General features: G+C 34.3%; 1 protein-coding gene across 2 annotated transcripts in view; it reads right to left on the minus strand.

The window, feature by feature from the left end:
• Positions 1-503: 503 nt before the first annotated feature.
• LOC126975494 (neuroendocrine convertase 1-like) overlaps positions 504-19,353 on the minus strand; it is a 50,843-nt gene continuing 31,993 nt past the window's right edge. For both annotated transcript variants that reach the window (XM_050823419.1, XM_050823420.1), the window contains 12 exons: positions 18,878-19,024; positions 16,940-17,041; positions 16,540-16,657; positions 6,149-6,267; positions 5,161-5,240; positions 4,537-4,669; positions 3,678-3,778; positions 3,382-3,474; positions 3,180-3,299; positions 2,746-2,900; positions 1,352-1,485; positions 504-1,280 (listed from right to left, as the gene is read on the minus strand). In XM_050823419.1, the coding sequence (XP_050679376.1) occupies positions 1,011-1,280; positions 1,352-1,485; positions 2,746-2,900; positions 3,180-3,299; positions 3,382-3,474; positions 3,678-3,778; positions 4,537-4,669; positions 5,161-5,240; positions 6,149-6,267; positions 16,540-16,657; positions 16,940-17,041; positions 18,878-19,024 (1,572 nt within the window). In that variant the 3' untranslated portion in view covers positions 504-1,010. The remainder of the gene's footprint in view (positions 1,281-1,351; positions 1,486-2,745; positions 2,901-3,179; positions 3,300-3,381; positions 3,475-3,677; positions 3,779-4,536; positions 4,670-5,160; positions 5,241-6,148; positions 6,268-16,539; positions 16,658-16,939; positions 17,042-18,877; positions 19,025-19,353) is intronic.

Below are 19,353 nucleotides of genomic sequence, written 5' to 3' on the forward strand. Positions count from 1 at the left end.
AAACACCGGTAACATACATAATTCTAAATAAAAACAATACCATTACTCACCGTACTATCAACACTGGTCCAACTCAAAATGCTTTATCACTTACCATAGAAACGGCGATTACTCGAAATAATGTTAGTACAATTTCGTGTTTAAGTCAACAACTCTGAATCAACTCTCAATAACTCGGATTTGTTTACGCCGAGTCCGTAGTCCGTACATTCTGCATTTTATAGTATTAAATATCATTGGTTAGTGGTTACTCTGACTGCGATGCAGTCTTGGTGCTCGATTAACAAGAGCTACCGGCGTCATCTAGCGTTGAGATGTTGAACTATTTTTTAATCTGTTTTGTTGGTCGCTTCGCTTGATAGCAAGTTTAGGAATTCGATGGAATGCATCACCACAAAAATTGAGATTTTTGAGTTAGCTCTCTTTAAATCTTGCCTAGATTGATAGATGCGAAATTAAAAAAACATAAACATATAACGCTAAATCAATAAATAAAAGACTGATTTTATAATACTATGATTTATTAAAAAGAGCCAAAGGATAATCAATAAAAAAGCATACAGCTTCTTAAAAGGACGGCAACTCTCCTGTGATTCTTCTAGTGTTGCAAGAGTGTGGGCGACCTTGGGCTCGTTTGTATTTTTCTTGTCGATTCTTCACAACAAGAGCAACTTTACAAATCGATTTTAAATGGTATTTGACTATTCAAAGTATTATATAGAAGCTATCTATTCACTTGAGTAAAAATGTTTGACTTTGTGTTTTCGTAAGAATAATCTATTGTAATATTGTATTGTAATAGTGGCCCACGAGTCGTAATACCCAATTTTAGTTTATTTATAAAAAGAAGCCGGAGGTTTTACAAAAACCTAAATAATCGAAAGCAAAACTATTATAGTATCTTACTAATTGGGAAGCACAGTCATGCAATTTATAATAATATTATTTCATTCATTCTTAGAATAACCACACGATATTAATTGTTTCATTGAAAACATAATTCTTTCGGCTTATATATTATAATCTGTAAGATATACTTTGCTGTGGTGATGCCTCAACAACTCCTCATCGATAGCGTCCACCTCTTGCGATTCATGTTGCCCTGGTACTATTGGTAAATTATTTTCACTCGATTCCAATTCCTTATCGATGACGATATCTTTTAAATTATATTTATTTGTGTACTTTCTAGATCCGTTGGACATGTACATCGGCATATCAAAGGTTCCGTGCATTATTAATTCCATAGATATCACCTCGCCTCTATTAAATTCACTTGTCTGAAAACATCATCAAATTAGTTTATTTTTTAAATACATATAAAAAGGCATTAATTGGATATTTATTTTACCCCGTCTTGCACGATAACTGTCCAGATTCCATTTGGGTTTTCGCCCCACGTTGCCACTGAAGTTAAAGGCCAGTTGGACAGGCCTGCATCAGAGTAGTCATTTGGACGTTGGCTTAATAGTTGCACCTTTGTTCCTAAAAAAAACTGTCCGTCGTAGAACTGCATGCCAGAAGTGAAACCTTCTTAGCTTCACAAACTTGAAAACATTATTGAAGTAAAATTTTTTTAGGCGCGACTACGAGTTAACTGGACAACAATGCAATCTGACCGGAAGTCCGTTACGACGAGATGGCGTCACGTATCTGTACCATCCGGTTTTTATCTTCTTCGTCCATTATAAGGACAAGAAAAGGGGTTCGAGCCCATACAGCCATATTTATTCAACAACAAGGTCATATTGATATGTGGTAATTAAAAATCTAACCTTCGAATTCTTATTTTTAATTATTTTATTTAATGGGTGAGAATTTTAAAACGTGCAAGTTTTATTAATGAATTATAAGTATATTATGATCTTAAATGAAAATAATAATCAGTTAAATGAAATGGCGGAATCATTTTACTCTTTCATCAATAAATAAGGGTAAAAGAGAAAACCAAGAACGTGATCATGATTTGACTAGTGAAAAGTGTAATTGTTTATTTTCGAATGAATATCAGTATAACTCTGTATAATTCTTTGTAAAATAAATAAATCTAACTCGTTAAAATAATACATTTATAAAGAATATTTTTCTATTGTAGGTAGAGAATGAAGTGCCAACTTTACTCAAAAGGTGAGATCGTCATCGTTTCCGAGAAAAAGAGTTAGCAAAAATGTTACAATGCTTCTAGCTCTTGAGCAATACGTGAGTGCTTAGTTGGTGGCACAGCTGTAATTAATGTATACATATAATTATAATGCTTTTATGTAAATGTTAATTATTACTAAACTTAATTATTATTAAGTTTTACTTCAATCGCGCGCAAGAATTACACGCACACACTATTTTTGGGATTGTTAAGAAATATAAAGTAAGTACATTTTCACTAGACGGATCAAATTAATCAAAAATATTTTCGACATTACATCTATCAATGATTATTGTATTATTAATTGAAATAACAATGATTCACCTATCATTGATATTAACCTTAAATATATTATTTTGGGGAGGCTTAGTGAAAAAAATATTTCCTCATTCGGATGTCGCCGTTATCAACAACAAGAAAAAAACTTTAAAAATTCAAAAGTCAAAAAAATAAGCCGACTGAAGCTCAATTTTGTGTGAACGCTCCACTGCGAGTTAACTTCATAGAATTCAATAATCGATATTAGCAACTGTACTAATCAATATTTGTTTTGAGTTTATAATATCTAAAAGAATTATTCAAAATTGTTAGTCCGTCAGTACCTTGTGGAGAAATCAAGTAAATCTCAAGTGCCCCCCTGCGTGTGTAACGCAGTGACACTACAAGTTCAACATGTTCCAGATAATTTACGTCACAACCCACTTCCACTGTCACCTCCGCAGCTCTTAATGATGAAATACTTTCACTCTTGCTCAAACTGAAAAATAAATGAATTGAATATTCATAAAACACCCATATTTATCGTCACTGAAGTTCAAACATTAAATGAAAAAATTTAAATATTCATAAATGGTTTAATTGTTCCCAATACTATGTAGATACTATGTACAATTTTGTTACAATGAGATGAGATAGAGGTGTCATGGTGGTCATGACTGTCCGCCATCAAAGAGCCGCTAATTACAAAAATATTATTTTGATTGTGATGGACGACATGACGTAACTAACGTCCCAAGTACTAGGATCGCATATTTACCGTGGAGATGCGGCGCAAATGTGTTTCTTTGGGACTGTCGTCCAGTTTAAAGCTGCAACAACAAGAGCTTCAGCGTTTAATAAACCAAATCCAAAACGAAGATCAAAAAGAAGCCCCGCCCTAAAAGTGTTAATTTGTAATATAATACAAAATACTTGTATACATACAGTAGAATATGTACATTATTACAATATTAATTCACCCATTCATTTGCCATCCTGGATTTGCCGATAATTGTGTATATTCAGATGTCCAAACAATTAGATGTTGTACATCTCGCCATGTTAGATTAGGGCTATAAAGTAGAAAAGTAGGTAAATATTAAAGTATAATATAATTAATATAAGTACATTATTACATTTTTTCATAGTAAGATAAATATCAAGGTAAAATTTTGTTTTTTTAATTTTCTACTACTCCACAGAAATACAGTAAGCAATAACAGAAGCAAGTATATTTATATCGTTTTTTGTATTTACATCATATCATATTACTTACTTAGCTTGTAGTACTAATGCTATAATACCAGCTGCCAGTGGAGCAGCGGCCGATGTACCAGTGTGGCCAAGAGTGCATGAATTGTTAACATCTGTTGTCGCCTGTGTAACAAGACAATATAGTCATCTTATTCTAGCTTGTGTAAGAGCTGCTTCAGTGGTATCATTTATGGAGATAGCGATATATTACGAAAAGGTGAAACATTTCGATTCCAGTAGTTTTATCTCATTCTAACATAGTGAAACACAACGGGAGCGACAAGGACCGGCTTATACATACCCCTCTCCTTTTCTCTCTCATTATAAATAAGATATTGTGTTATGTGTAGCCACAGTATTTTATATTACGCGCTAACGCTACTCAAACTGAGTAAAACGTTAATGTAATATTGTTACCCCAAATGTGCGTAAATTAGAGTCAGGTTAACTTGTTGTTGTTTACTGTCTGTTGCACTAATGCACGCGTGAAGAGTTTTTGGTAAAAGAACTCTTTGAAATTAATAGTATTTCATTTTTTGCAAGTTTGCTTCCGGCTTTTTATTATAGTACCCATTAAAGCTATTTACAAGATATTCAAAGTTCAAACAGCGATTAAGTTTTGAATACCGGCTGCTTCGTCTGTGTTCGCTTTTGTTCAGTTTCTTTGAAATAAGTCGCTAGTTGTTATGTATTGTTGGAGAGCTAAGAAAACGATCATCTTTATAAAGTAATCTCAAAGACAAGTTACGTAACTTTTTTTGTTTTTAAGGTATTTTAGTTGAATAAAATATTGCAATAATATATCGTCTTTCGTCTAGCATTTTCAAAATTTGGCCCAACATCGTGTTTCTGATACAAATTTAATTAAAAATGTAACATACAATTTTCTGGTCCTTATAAGCACCAGAGGAGTAGGCGGTGGCGAGAGTTGAGGAACATATTTCCCCGTACCAGGGGAACAGCCCGTGTTGGGAGGCGCTGCCGATCGATATCGTGTAGATACTCGATGAATATCTGAAAAATAATAATACATCTATTGGCAACTCCAGAAACACGGGCAAACCTTTCTTTGTTCAACGCCATTCAAGCACTTTCGATCCACAATACACGTCACTTCACAGTAGAAGGCCAGAGTAGGTAGTAGTATAATATATTACTATAAAATATCTATCTTCTCAACCGCAACTTCTTTAGTTTTTTAACTTTTACATTTTAATTTTAAGAGGAGGAAAATCTTCAAGAAGTATCCAATGTATCGAAACATTAAAGACGATATTGCTAGGGTGGCAGTTTTACCCACTAAGAACCACGTATAAAAATTTTCTTCCTATAATTTAGTAACTTCAACATCACCAATGATCGTAATAATTAGAATACAACAAACTTTTAAATAAGAAAAACCGTATAATAATATACAGGTTAGCAATATAAATGGACTGGTTTGAATGCTAAATCTACGAAATTCTTAATCTACTTAAAATAATTATTTACTATGTGGTACTTACCCATCAAGGTTACAGTTGTCGTTATGGTGGCCACCGTTCCCGTTCGCCCACACATAAATACAGCCTTTGCCATTGCGACCCTGATGAACATACAAGCAAGTGGAAACACGAACAGTGAAGCCCGACTTGAACACGTCTTAGGGATAGCCCTTAGAGATGGACGTCATCATTGAAGAGTCGTGCCGACCTTTGTAGTATTACACGCTAGGTCTCCAAGTGGTATCAGTTCGGTACTAGTAGATAGTAAGTAGTAAATTACTGGGCTAATGAGACTTTTGTATCAGGAAGACGAGCGCAATTACAATGCCGTTCATAATATTACGAATCTTAATAGTCGTGAGCGGCACTTACTGCATTTTTATGGGCAGAGCGTATCACTTACTATCAGGTAAACGTCTTGTTGGTCTCGTCTCTTTATCTCATAAAATAATAATAATAAGTAGTTATTGAAAAAATATCTAATGGGCGCTAGGCGCTAAATTTGGAGGCATTCAAATTTACATTAACTATACTTTAAATAGGAACCGTTACCTTTTTGGGAACATTGTTAGTTGGAAGTTACTATAAAATCCAAACTATTTATCGTTTAAGCATTTGTACTATTTGGTAGGTTATCTACATTTTCATTTTATTTTTACAAATGTGCAAAAGGTCGCGTTAGTCGGTTTTGGAGGGTAGAAAATAAAAACAAATAGTAGTGAAGTGCAATTTGTTTGTATACTGTGTCATCGTGTCATCTATTAATTATTGTTGTTTTTTGTTCAGATAATAAGGCAACAAGAAACGGCTACATTCTGCAATGAGTGAATTAATTTTTTTTTTTATGTTATTTATTTTTTGTGAAAAATCACAATGCCCTGAAGAATACGTTCGTTGAAAATTGTAAATGAGTTGTCTAAAATATATAAAAATAATTACCATATCGATTAGGGTATAATAATTAGAAAGAGGTGATTCGTTAATTAGGCATCGTTGTTAATTCACTTGCCTTCTCTACTCCTCTCTTCAGCGCTTCATAGGCTAGCCTTCCTGGTCCTTCGACAGTTTTACCGTCGTCATTAGGGCCCCATGAAGCACTGTAGATATCTACTTTATCAGACGCAAAACCTGCAATTAATTCGCAAATTAGAGAAATTGATGCTAACCCAAATTGTGTCAATATTATTTCTTGAAACAAGTTAAATATTATCTTTTGTAGCAGTTATCAAATGCGTTATGTGACTATCTAGACTCTAGAGTAAGATACTCTTCTGTGTTTTGCTTTCGGCCAGCACACACCAGAGTATCACAACTGCCGGTAGGCTCATTTCATCATAATAATTATTATTATTCATAATTTCCGCCTTTAAGTTATATAACAATAAAAAGTTATACTTATTTAAATTTAACAAGTATTTTTAACAAAGTAACAAAAATAACATAATCCATCGTTTTGGAACAATAAATTACAATGTACTACAACAATAATAAAGCAACGACATCAATATCGTCCATCGAACGGCGCGCAGTGCTAAAGCATTTATTTGATTGTTCTTGATGATTTATTTCAAAGTTCATTGGTTCGGACTACGGACCACTGGCCCACATCACTCCTCTGTATCTAGACAACTTTTATCGCGTCTAAAGGCATAGCTGTTGGTGTGAGTGAGATAAACAGAAATATCGTCGCTCCTAGCACTGTAGCTAGACTTCCTTCCAAGTTTTTTAATAATTATTGTTTCTTGTTTGGGGGTTTTTTTCTCAGTCAGTATTCTACAACATTCAGTAGCAGCAGGCAGACAAACCAATGGCATCTTCAAGCCTTTTTATTTCATAAATACCGTTTGCAGAACCAAAACGATCAGCTTAGTTAGGTACTTTATACTAATCACTTAAATGCTTCAAAAATTTGTGTGTGTGGTATAAAGAAACGAGGAAAGTAATGAAACAAATTTTTGTACTGTACGTGGCTCTAGATAAAATTAACCTTTTCAATACTTATGCTGTCCTGGTAGAAACGGTTACGTAAGTGACTAGCCACAAACAACGGATAGGAAAACATCAGCCGATCAACCGTGCCCGTCCGTCCGTTCTTATCACAGAAAAAGTATATTTTTATTTATTTATTTCATAACCATGGATGGCTAGCCCTTCAGTCTGAACTGAGAAAGTATGCTACGCCTGGCACTGGCAAAAAATAATCTGATATTTTTTCTTTAGTAAAATTTCATAGCTAATATAAATAAACTAACAATAATAAAATTTATGATCGTAATTATATAAAAAAGCCACAAACGAATCAATTGGTTTTTTTTGAAGTATTTTGAATACCAAGCTTCCAGCTCGGAAAAATAAAAAAATAAATAATTAACAGAAACAAGGTTGTAAATAGGAATAAATAATAAAAATATGTACATATTATTTATATTATGTTCACAGTGTGTGAAGGAATAATGAATCTGGCAAGTAATAATATATGAATACAACATCTAAAGGAACTTGCACCCTGTACCGCTAAATAAATAAAAACAAACAGGTAAAGAAGCTCACACAGTCCTTCACGAAATAATTAATAATAATAATAATTTACATTTAGTCTGTGCCCGGAGTGAGCGTGCGTAGTTCGGATAATGCGCGTAGCGAGGGAACATTTTACTAGGAGTGCAGAAAATATATAGAGCTTAATATACGAAAACTCTACAGTCTATAAAGAGTAAAGAGTTGCAAATCGCACCTATACAGAGTGAAGGGTCGCAAAGTCTAGCGTCGCTAGCTACTGCCACACCAATATATATTATATGATTTTACCATTACACCAGACACCTAGTACTTAGTAGCAGGCTACTGGTAAGTGGCTTATAACAAGTAAGTAACTAAGTAGTAACTACTTAACTAGTGTCTAGCAACCATTAAGTCACTGTGTTGGTTGGTAGTAATGTGATTGAAATCCATAAATATTTAAATATTATCACAGTACAGGCACAGGTTCTGTAATGAACAAGTTTAACGTTAATCTTCAAACTATAATAAGTAATTATGGCAAGTAGCTATTTTAATACTGTGTGGTATCTCGCAGAACAAAAGAAACTGCAGCGTAGCGGTATCAGTAACTAGCAGACCTCTTGTTGTTGTGAGGTCTCCGGTTCGATGCCCATTACCCAGGTTGGACAAAGTGCTATTGACTTTTTGTATGGGTAAATATTCTTGGTAACAGGACAGTCTGGAATTGTCCCCGTTACACGGCAATAAGCCGGCTCCACAATTCCGCTGAGGCTCGTGTACACCCAAATACCTAATTAGAATAAAACCAATAAACAGGAGTTGCCCATTCCATTTGTTTGCAATGTCAAAATGATCATGTAGATTGAAAACCTGATAAATTATTTTGCATTGTAACCAGTACAATCAATACCACCACCAATTTTGAAATGCTAGCTGAGGTTGTATTCTGATATTCTCCTATAGTTCATGTTGTCTTAGTAGCCTGAGGAATTTTGAAACCTGTAAATGATGTCGACAGACACTTTATCTGCGTTTCTTTCATCTAGCCAGCCAGCAGTTGGCGCTTGACAACTTGACAACCGTGCGATTAATTATTATCTCTATTTAGATGACGTGTCTTGTAAAATTGTGATCTTATGATATATATTTTAATGTGGTAAGATTCGAATTAAATCATGCTTTTGATTGATAAATATTTATAAAATAAGAAGAGATTCTACAAATCACAATCAAAGAGTGTCACGTGGTAAACCATGTAGTGTGAACGTAGTTTCTAATGGCCAATGGAAGAATGAAAGCAGTAGCAGCGTCATCTTGTGGCTCGCGGTGGAATTCGGAATTCAGATTGAACTCAAGAATCGGTTGTACTAAGATCGCATAAGTTCACACAGCGTCTATAGTCTATACAATATGATACACGAATGATGATACTCTTGCCGTGTGGTGTCAGTACGGTGTTTTAATATCGACATTTGTAAATTTTTCACTGGTTTAATTTTAAATTTAGATATATTATACTTTTTATATTAAATATTAAATTATTAGCAGAACGTAGTTGCTAGTTTTTCAATTTTTTTATAATAAAAATATACATTGACACACACACTATGGGAATGACGAAAAATTTACAGCACCTCTTTCTAATAACTAATAAATATTTGAGCGATATAGAATAAGAGAGATTAATTACTAGTAAGTACTTAGAATATACTATTGTATATTGTTAATTTGATAAACAATCAGTTTTATTTGTACTGTATAGTAAGTGACGATGTCAAACTTGTCTAACAATATTATATGAATAACATTGTGAAGTGTGAATACTTTATACTTAGTTGATTGTGTGTCAAATATACGCACATTATCATAATATTTGCTATTTTTATTTTATTTATTTATTTAGAGGTGAGAGGGGCTCCAACAACACATACACAACACAAATGAGAATCATTTTCTATTGGCCACTTATATTTAACACAAACACTTGTATATAATATGATACAACTGAATTATTCCGACCAATTAACACTTTTAATATAATCATTGATTTCAAGATACTTCGCTTTGTAAAAATTGAATCTGGTTCTTGGTTTTCCTTTTAAAAGCTTAAATTCAAATTCAAATTCAAAAACACTTTATTCATGTAGGTCACAAAAATGACACCTATGAATGTCAAAAAAAAATATATAAATATTGTTTCTTATTGAATTTACCGCTTCTTCGTAAAGGGTTGAGCTAATGAGAAGAAGTAGCAAGAAACTCATTGCCACTCTTTTAAGTCAAGATTTACATTTTAGTTGTTTTACAAATCATTTCAATTACAATATATGCAAAGTGACGCAAAAAAAATACTCAAAAGTCAAAAACTGAAAGGCTTACATGAGTAAGTCAAAAAAAGAAAAAAAAAAGTAAATTAATACTTATAAACACAAGAGTTATTGAGTATAGTAGATGCATCAATCCACACATACCGTAAATAAATAGAGGCATTATGTGAGCATTTCATAAAATAAAATATATAATAACTTTAACTTTAAAGGAAATAATAATAATAAAAAAACACATCAAGCAGACCTCCCGGTAACAAGATCATCCAGCCCCCACGAGTAGCACGTTCACGAGCATGACGCATGGACCAGCCATCGCCTCCCTCGACCATATTTTAGGGAAGAGAACGACCCGCCCCACGTCGCCGCCACAAACAGAGGCATTTAAGCGAACATGACGATACCTGCCACGAGAAATCTACCGAATAACAAAACAATTCAAGTTCATCTACTTATTATGCAATACTTACTAAATGCCTCTACTTACAATTTTGTTTCAAATTACATAACTCATGATAATGATTATTAAAATTGATTAAAAAACAGAAACAATATTAATATTTAAATTATATAACTATAATGACATTTATCAAACTAAGACAGACATGTAACAGCCCAGCAGCTCAGTCCCAAGGGTTCTTTAGATCCAGATATTCAGATATTGTATAGTACCCTTTTGTATACAACTTTTTCTTTAGCACTGCATTTATATTCATTTAAAGGTAAGTTCTGAATTTCAATAGGGACCTTATTATAAAAATGTATACACAGACCTCTGAATGAAGTTGTGACTTTTTGGAGTCGACTTACATGAACAGCAAGCCTATCCCTATTTCTAGTATTGACATTATGAGTGTCACTAATTTTTTTAAACGAATTTATATTTTTTTTTACATAAACAAGGTTTTCATATATGTATTGCGATGTCAAAGTCAAAACTTTTATTTCCTTAAATTTTTCCCTTAGTGACACTCTTGGTCCTAATTTATAGATGGCACGAATAGCTCGCTTCTGCAGTGTGAAAATGGTGTTAACATCGGCAGCATGTCCCCAAAGTAAAATACCGTATGTCATCAGACTATGAAAATAGCTGAAGTAGACCAACCTCGCGGTATTTTCATCCGTAAGTTGCCGAACTTTTTTAACTGCGTATGCTGCAGAACTAAGCTTTTTTGCCAAATTCATAATATGAGGACCCCACTGAAGTTTGGTATCTAAGGTAATCCCTAAAAATACGGTTGTATCTACAGGTTTCAACTCATCGTCTTTTACTACAATATTTGTGTCAACCTGTCTAACATTAGGCAGCGAAAATTTAATACATTTGGTTTTTTTTTCATTAAGGAGGTTATTCGTAGTGAACCATTCCACTACTTTGGAGATAGCATTGTTCACGTCATCAAAAGCAGTATGCTGTCTATGTAGTTTAAAAAGTAAAGAAGTATCATCTGCAAACAATACTATCTCATGTTTATTTTGTACAAAGTATGGTAAATCATTTATATATACAAGGAATAGGAATGGCCCAAGAATCGAACCCTGTGGAACGCCCATGGTAATGGGAGATCCAGCTGACCTCTTACTGTTCACTTCAACCATCTGAAACCTGTTGCTCAAATAAGACTTCAGAAGGCCAAGTGCTTCTCCCTTGATACCATAATGATGTAGTTTCCTGATTAAGATTTCATGATGAACACAGTCAAATGCCTTGGATAAATCACAGAAAATACCAACAGCATACTGACAATTACCCCAGGCTTCAAAAATTTACTGAATAAGCTCAACACCGTTGAGCGACCCCTTGAAAAACCAAATTGTTTAGTGCTCATTAAATTGTTACCATAGAAATGATTAAGCAATTGTTGTAAAATAAGCTTTTCAAATATTTTACTTAGCGTCGGTAGAATAGATATTGGTCTAAAATTTGTCGGCTCAGAAGAACTACCGGCTTTGAATAATGGAATGACTTTACTCTTACGCTTAGATGACACTTTTGAAATAAATATTTCTCAACGGAGATGAAATGTATCCTTTTTGCTTAAGCTAACATTGGATTCTTGAGTGCTTATTGCAATGTTTGAAAGAACCAGGTCCAATGTTCTATTATCAGTTTTAATAATTTTATTGTTTTGATAGAGACAACATAAACACATAAAGTCCACTAAAATATGACCGAGATTATTAGAGGAAGGTAGATTGACACTATGAGACCACGATATGAAACTCATGTTAAAATCACCAATTATTATATCATCATCAAAGGATTCAACAGCATTACTAGCTTGATTAAAGAAGCACTGTACTTGGTCTATCTTGAGGGGAGGAGGTACATATTATAGATACTCACCCTTATGATTGTGTTATTTGTGGTCATAAAACCATACCTACGGGCAATCACAACCGCCAAGCTTAGTACCTACTAAGAACCTATCTGGAAATCATTAGTTTTATCCGCAGACCACGTGCATTTGATAGTAAATATTAATAAATAGTAGTTAAAAAAACGTCTGTAAAGCTAGAAAGGTCAAGTCGGTAGAATCACTCGTTTTATATCTCAAAATTTAGTGCTCATTTAGTGCTGATAACAGATATTTGGTGCTGTGATAGGGGGACTAAAAATGAGAACACTGCTAACTTTTCATTAAGCTAGCAGTGTACCATTCGTGACTAGAAAGCTCAAGTCGGTAGAATCACTCGTTTTATATCTCAAAATTTAGTGCTAATTTAGTGCTGATAACAGATATTTGGTGCTGTGATAGGGGGACTAAAAATGAGAACACTGCTAACTTTTCATTAAGCTAGCAGTGTACTTTTCCTGACTAGTAAGGTCAAGTCGGCAGAATCACTCGTTTTATATCTCAAAATTTAGTGCTTATTTAGTGCTAATTTAGTGCTGATAACAGATATTTGGTGCTGTGATAGGGGGACTAAAAATGAGAACACTGCTAACTTTTCATTAAGCTAGCAGTGTACCATTCCTGACTAGAAAGGTCAAGTCGGCAGAATCACTCGTTTTATATCTCAAAATTTAGTGCTCATTTAGTGTTAATTTAGTGCTGATAACAGATATTTGGTGCTGTGATAGGGGGACTAAAAATGAGAACACTGCTAACTTTTCATTAAGCTAGCAGTGTACCATTCGTGAATAGAAAGGTCAAGTCGGCAGAATCACTCGTTTTATATCTCAAAATTTTGTGCTCATTTAGTGCTAATTTAGTGCTGATAACACACATTTGGTGCTGTGATAGGGGGACTAAAAATGAGAACACTGCTAACTTTTCATTAAGCTATCAGTGTACCATTCGAGACTAGAAAGGTCAAGTCGGCAGAATCACTCGTTTTATATCTCAAAATTTAGTGCTCGTTTAGTGCTAATTTAGTGCTGATAACAGATATTTGGTGCTGTGATAGGGGGACTAAAAATGAGAACACTGCTAAGTTTTCATTAAGCTAGCAGTGTACCATTCGTGACCGCGCTATGATACAGTTGGAGCGAGAGGCACATCAGCTAATAATTTAGTGCTCAATTAGTGCTACCAGTATAGCAAAGGATTTCTGCTAGTATAACGACGCTAGCAGCCTTGAGAGCTAGAGAGAGACTTTAAAACGGAAACTAATGGAATTGAAAGACGTCACTATTTAATGCTGAATTAGTGCTGTCGTTGTAGTAAAGGAGTTTTGAACAATAATATTTTTTTTTCAAAGCAATTACTGCTAGTATAACGACTCCAGCAGTCTCAAGAGCAAGAAGAAGACTCGAAAACGGAAACTAATGGAATTAAAAGACTCGCCATTTAGTGCTCAATTAGTGCTGTCAGTACAGCAAAAGATTTTAAAAAAATATTTTTCTTTTATTATTTTTTTTCAAATCAACTACTGCTAGTATAACGACGCTAGCAGCCTTAAGAGCTAGAAGGAGACTTTAGAACGGAAACTAATGGAATTGAAAGATGTCACTATTTAGCGCTGAATTAGTGCGGTCATTGTAGTAAAGGAGTTTTGAAAAATAAATTTATTTTTGTTTTTTTTTTCTAATTAACTACTGCTTGCATAACGACGCCAACAGTCTTAAGATCGAGAAAAAGACTATATGGCAATAATAACATATTTATACGTAATAACTAATCTTTTTTACACTAAGATGGCTTCATGACTTAACGCTAACAAATTTATTATGACAGTCGAATTGAAAATATTTCTGCGAAATGTAATTAAACTATGATAAAAATTTATTATACTGCATTCAACAGACAGCTTACAATTTTTTTTTAATTTTACTACCAATTAAATTATTATGAAAAAAATCCGAAAACCTTTTTACCCTACACAGATGAAAAAATTGGCCCAAAAGAATAACTTCAAACCAAAGAAATAATTTTGGTGTTTTAATGTCTTGAACCAAGGTAGCTAAATTTTGAATCGAGTGAAAATTTATTGGATCAAAGAAAATTTTCTTGGCTAAATTTTTTTTTTCAATCTGAAAACAGATAATTCTTCAAAATTATTTTCTCAGTTCAAGATTATTTTTTTATATGTTTAGAACTTCCCGCTATCCACACTCGTTGCTCACTAAAGTAAGCTCAGCAGTATACGAGTGTTGTTGAACTCCGTGAGCTGAACAAATCGACATCGATGATTTTTGAGCTCAATGTAGAGATCTTTACATGTTGTAAGCTTTACAATATTCACATGATGATCTCACATGGTGATCTTTCACCAAATAGAATTTCTAATAATTTTAGTATAAGTTACAGGAATTATTTAAGAATTATTTCAAAATTTTAAAGGCATAGTTGAACTATATAGAAGAAAACTAGCTGACCCGGCAAACGTTGTTTTGCCATATAAAGTATAATTCACGCGATAGTTTTATAAGTAATAAAATATTGCCTATATTATAGCCTGTACATCATTTTGTTCTATTATCAATAGTTTTTGCAGCGCACGCAAAAATAGGTTTTCGATTTTACACCTTGTGTTACAAAATAGCAATTTTATTACGGATCCCTAATTTTGAAAAAAAACATAGCCTATAGCCTTCCTCGATAAATGGACTACCCAACACTGAAAGAATCATTCAAATTGGACCAGTAGTACCAGAGATTAGCGCGTTCGAACAAACAAACACTGCAGCTTTATAATATTAGTATAGATTAGATTATAAATCTTTGAAATGTGGACCAGATAAGGTATTAATAATAATTATATTATTAAATTACGCAAATTAGTTTATAATTATTACATTTGTGTCTTACATTATTACTTTACGGTCGACCCTTAATGCAAAACAGATTTTAGAAAAAAAGGTGCATTATAATTGTTACTAAATACTTTGTGAATGCATTCATTTATGTACTTATTAATTTTTGAATATCTACACATGCAAACTGACAATGTTCACTGAACTTTTAAGCATTCATGTAGTTCTTACATAGAAAAAAAATTCGTTGATTGAAAAACAAATTCTTGGCTCAAGAAAATTGTCGGGCGCCAAAAAGAAAGTCTGAAATAGTACCGGCTGAAGCGAAAATTTTTGTTGAAGTTTTAGTCTTAGTGAGAGTAATTCTATCTCGAATTAGATTATCATTCTAGTTGAATGAACAAATGTTTGTATTTGATTTAGATTTTTGATTTCTTAATTTGAATAACTTTCGTCAATGAAGACCAATTATTTACGTATGTCAAGATCAATTTTTCTTAGGAAATTTTCACTTCAATCACGAAAAGGTACCTCGTCCTGAAAAACATGTATTATGGCATAAGCAATATAGTTGTTGTAGGTGAGCAGCGCTTGTGCTGTCGCAGCTTGAATATGTCACCCCAATATGGAATCCGCTGTATAAGGTATATGACCATCAGGTCGAGATGATACAAAAGAAATTCTTGCGTATCCTAAACTTTCGCTTGGGTGGACGTCGAAACCACTAGAAGAATCTCTTAAAACAATTTAATATTCTTTCATTAAGCCAGCGACAGAGTTTAATTGAATTAGTCACTCTGAGAAAAATATGTACGAGTGAAATCATATCCTCAGAATTACTTCAGTTAATCGATTTTCATATACCAGCCCGTGCTACACGCTCTAATAATTTATTTCATCTCTCAAACACCAGGACAAATACTGGTATACGTACGCCACTGCACAGAATGTTTGCTCTCCATAACTCTAGATTTAATGATGTAGATATGTTTTCGTGTTCCTCTAAATCTTACAAACTCAGAATAAAACAAATCCTGGCACAAACAGAGTAAGTTAGAAATCACGTAATTTCATCTAAATTGTAACAATGTCTACAACTGCATTATGTTAGATTTATTTATTAACTGGTTGTCTGCAACTAAGTGTAATGTAAGTGTAAATGTAAATATTAAGTGTACTTAGTGAAACTGTTTAAGGAGACATCCTTGTGTCCATATTTCTATTTTTACTTTATCTACTTTATGTTTAAGGATGTATCTGTATTTGTTTCCAAATAAATAAATACCTTAGAGGAATGATTGTGTTTGGATTTTATGGAATTTTCTTTGAAAGAAATAAATTAGGTGTCATGATGAGCACCTCTGACCTCACCTATCGCTTCGCCTTCGACACGATCCGTAATGCGACCGTCCAGCATCCTGACTCCGCCCACCTTGGCACCCCACGCCACACCTACACCGCACTTGTCATTGTTCGCTCTCATTGCTACCTGCACGTGATGACCAAAACATAATTATATACAGTACCCGGTTACATGGTCTCTGGACTCTGGACCTCACAGCACATCACATCGTCGCGGTCGCGGTCGCGGTCGCTTTGTGGCGGTGTTCAGAACAAGCATCACTAGGATATTATTTGAATTTAAGAGCGATGTATAGAATGTTCTTTAATTTCGCACAATTATATGAGTCAGACGCGTGAATGGCTGGTACTGGTGATGAGAACATGTCATATATTAGTTAACGGTCAACACACAACGGCATCGTCTTACTTCTCCAGCACATCGGGTGCCATGTGAGTTGGACCGCATCTGGTCTGGTCGCGGGTACGGGTCGCTGTCACGGTCGTTGCTGTCCCAGCTGATCTCTGCATCCTGCCAGAATAATATTGAAATGATATTAAAAATTACAGAAGTGTTCGTTCGGTGCGCCATCATCACATTATTTGCAATAGATAGCTATGTAGTTGGACTGTCATGGTAGTACCTAGCAAGTGGTGTGTGTGTCTGTCGCGATAAACATAAAATTTATATTATGTACATTATTATTATAATAAATAAACGACGGATATTAAGAATGTATATTTTTTAAACAGTGTATTCTCCTTACATTTTTTGGTTACCGCATACCGTAGGTACTCAGCTATGTACCAACCATAGAAATCTTAATAATATGGTACCAACGCAGTATATTTTAAGCACCAAGGTAACATAATTCTTTCAGAACTTACTACTTCTTATTAAATTTACGGCCAGCCCAAATAACGTGTTCTACCAGTTTCCAAGACTTGTACCGGAGCGTCTGCCCTATGCATCGATTGAAAACTCCTTTTCTAATTAATGAGTGTAAGCTTTTCATAGAGCGTTCGATGGAATTTCAAAAAAATAATTTGAGATGGATGTCTACGAAGGTCACACTAAAAGTTATGCGTAACTTAAAAAAAACAACATGTTTTAAATAAAATATTATGTTTATTGCTTTTCAAAATACTCTCCTTTACATTTTAAACATTTGCGATCGAACCATTTTTTAAAACAGGAGGACCACAGATCTGAAGGAATGTTTTCTACGTGCTGATTGAACGCTATCACTGCCTCTTCGGAATTGGTAAAAGTGAAACCTCTCATCAAATCTTTGATTTTGGGAAAAATACAGAAATCACAGGGTGCTAGGTCGGGGCTATGTGCAGGATGGGTGACGAGTTGTACTCAATTTTTCGCAAGCTAAAAATGACTTAGTTTTGTTGGCCGTGTGTGAAGCGTTGTAATGATGTAGGAGAACGCGGCTTTTTGGTCGTCTTTCGCGAACTTTTTTAACGCCAAGTTAATACGTTTTTTAAATTATGTATAAGTACTTCATTTGATATAAATATTTGCAAGCTTCATAATAATTGCATGCTGTATCTGCCTTAAAAGAATTAGCATTTAGAATTAACTTTAGATTAAATATTGTATTGTTGCTTGAATTAATGTAATTATCACTGGTGGATCGAATAAATAAATAAAACATTAGTGAAAACTCCTTAAAAAGCCGTACAGAAAAAACGATTACATTATCAACGTAGACAAAAATTTTCATAAAATGACAACTACTGGGCCAAACTATGTTAATTTTATGGGACCAAATGGCATCTTTTTTTTTATTAAATAGAAGGACAAACGAGCGTACGGGTCACCTGGTGTTAAGTGATCACCGCCGCCCACTTTCTCTTGCAACACCACAGGAATCACAAGAGCGTTGCCGGCCTTTAAGGAAGGTGTACGCGCTTTTTTTGAAGGTACCCATGTCGTATCGTCCCGGAAACACCGCACAAGGAAGCTCATTCCACAGCTTTGTAGTACGAGGGAGAAAGCTCCTTGAAAACCGCAATGTGGAGGACCGCCACACATCCAGATGGTGGGGATGATATCCTAACTTGTGGCGTGTCGTGCGAAGGTGGAATTCGGCGGCAGGAATCAGGTTCCGATTTCCGCATCGAATTAAAGAAGGATACGCATACATAAATAAAATACCGATCGAAGTGAGAACCTCCTCCTTTTTGAAGTCGGTTAATAATATAATTATAATGTATTTATTATTACTATTTTTTTCTCATCGCAACATTCTCTTCCTACTTCTTACTACTACTACTACTTACTACTTCTGAGTTTGCAGTTAAGTCATAACGCGCACTAACTTTATACAAAGTACCAGGAGAGCAAAGCACTCACGTAGTTGTCGCGTAAGTCCGTGTGATTGTGCTCGATGCCGTCGTCCAATATGGACACACGCACGCCCTGGCCGTTGAACCCCATCGCGTACACGGGGAGCACGTTCAGGTCCAACCGGGGCAACATGCGATCTGTGCGCGTGTCTTGCTGAAATATTCACAAATAATGGTAGACATAGATACTTTCATTTCATTTGGTCCATGTTATATGGGGTATAACTGTTTTCAGTGAAGTGAAATTTCTTTAGGCTTCTTTAAAACTTTTTTTTGCTCAAAATGTGAGGTATTATTAGAGTTTTCGTCAACGTTTGCGAGAAAAAAATAGGAATCAAATCTAAGAAGCTCCTAACTCCTCAGCAATACGCAAATGTTTAGTTGGACGACTTTCATTTAATGTATTTCATAAACGGCGTACAATCATAAAATAAAGTGCATTTAGTTGATTGCACCGGTCGGGCTGACGACTATTATATTATA

This window comes from Leptidea sinapis, chromosome 36, assembly GCF_905404315.1.
Source record: "Leptidea sinapis chromosome 36, ilLepSina1.1, whole genome shotgun sequence".
Lineage (NCBI taxonomy): Eukaryota > Metazoa > Arthropoda > Insecta > Lepidoptera > Pieridae > Leptidea > Leptidea sinapis.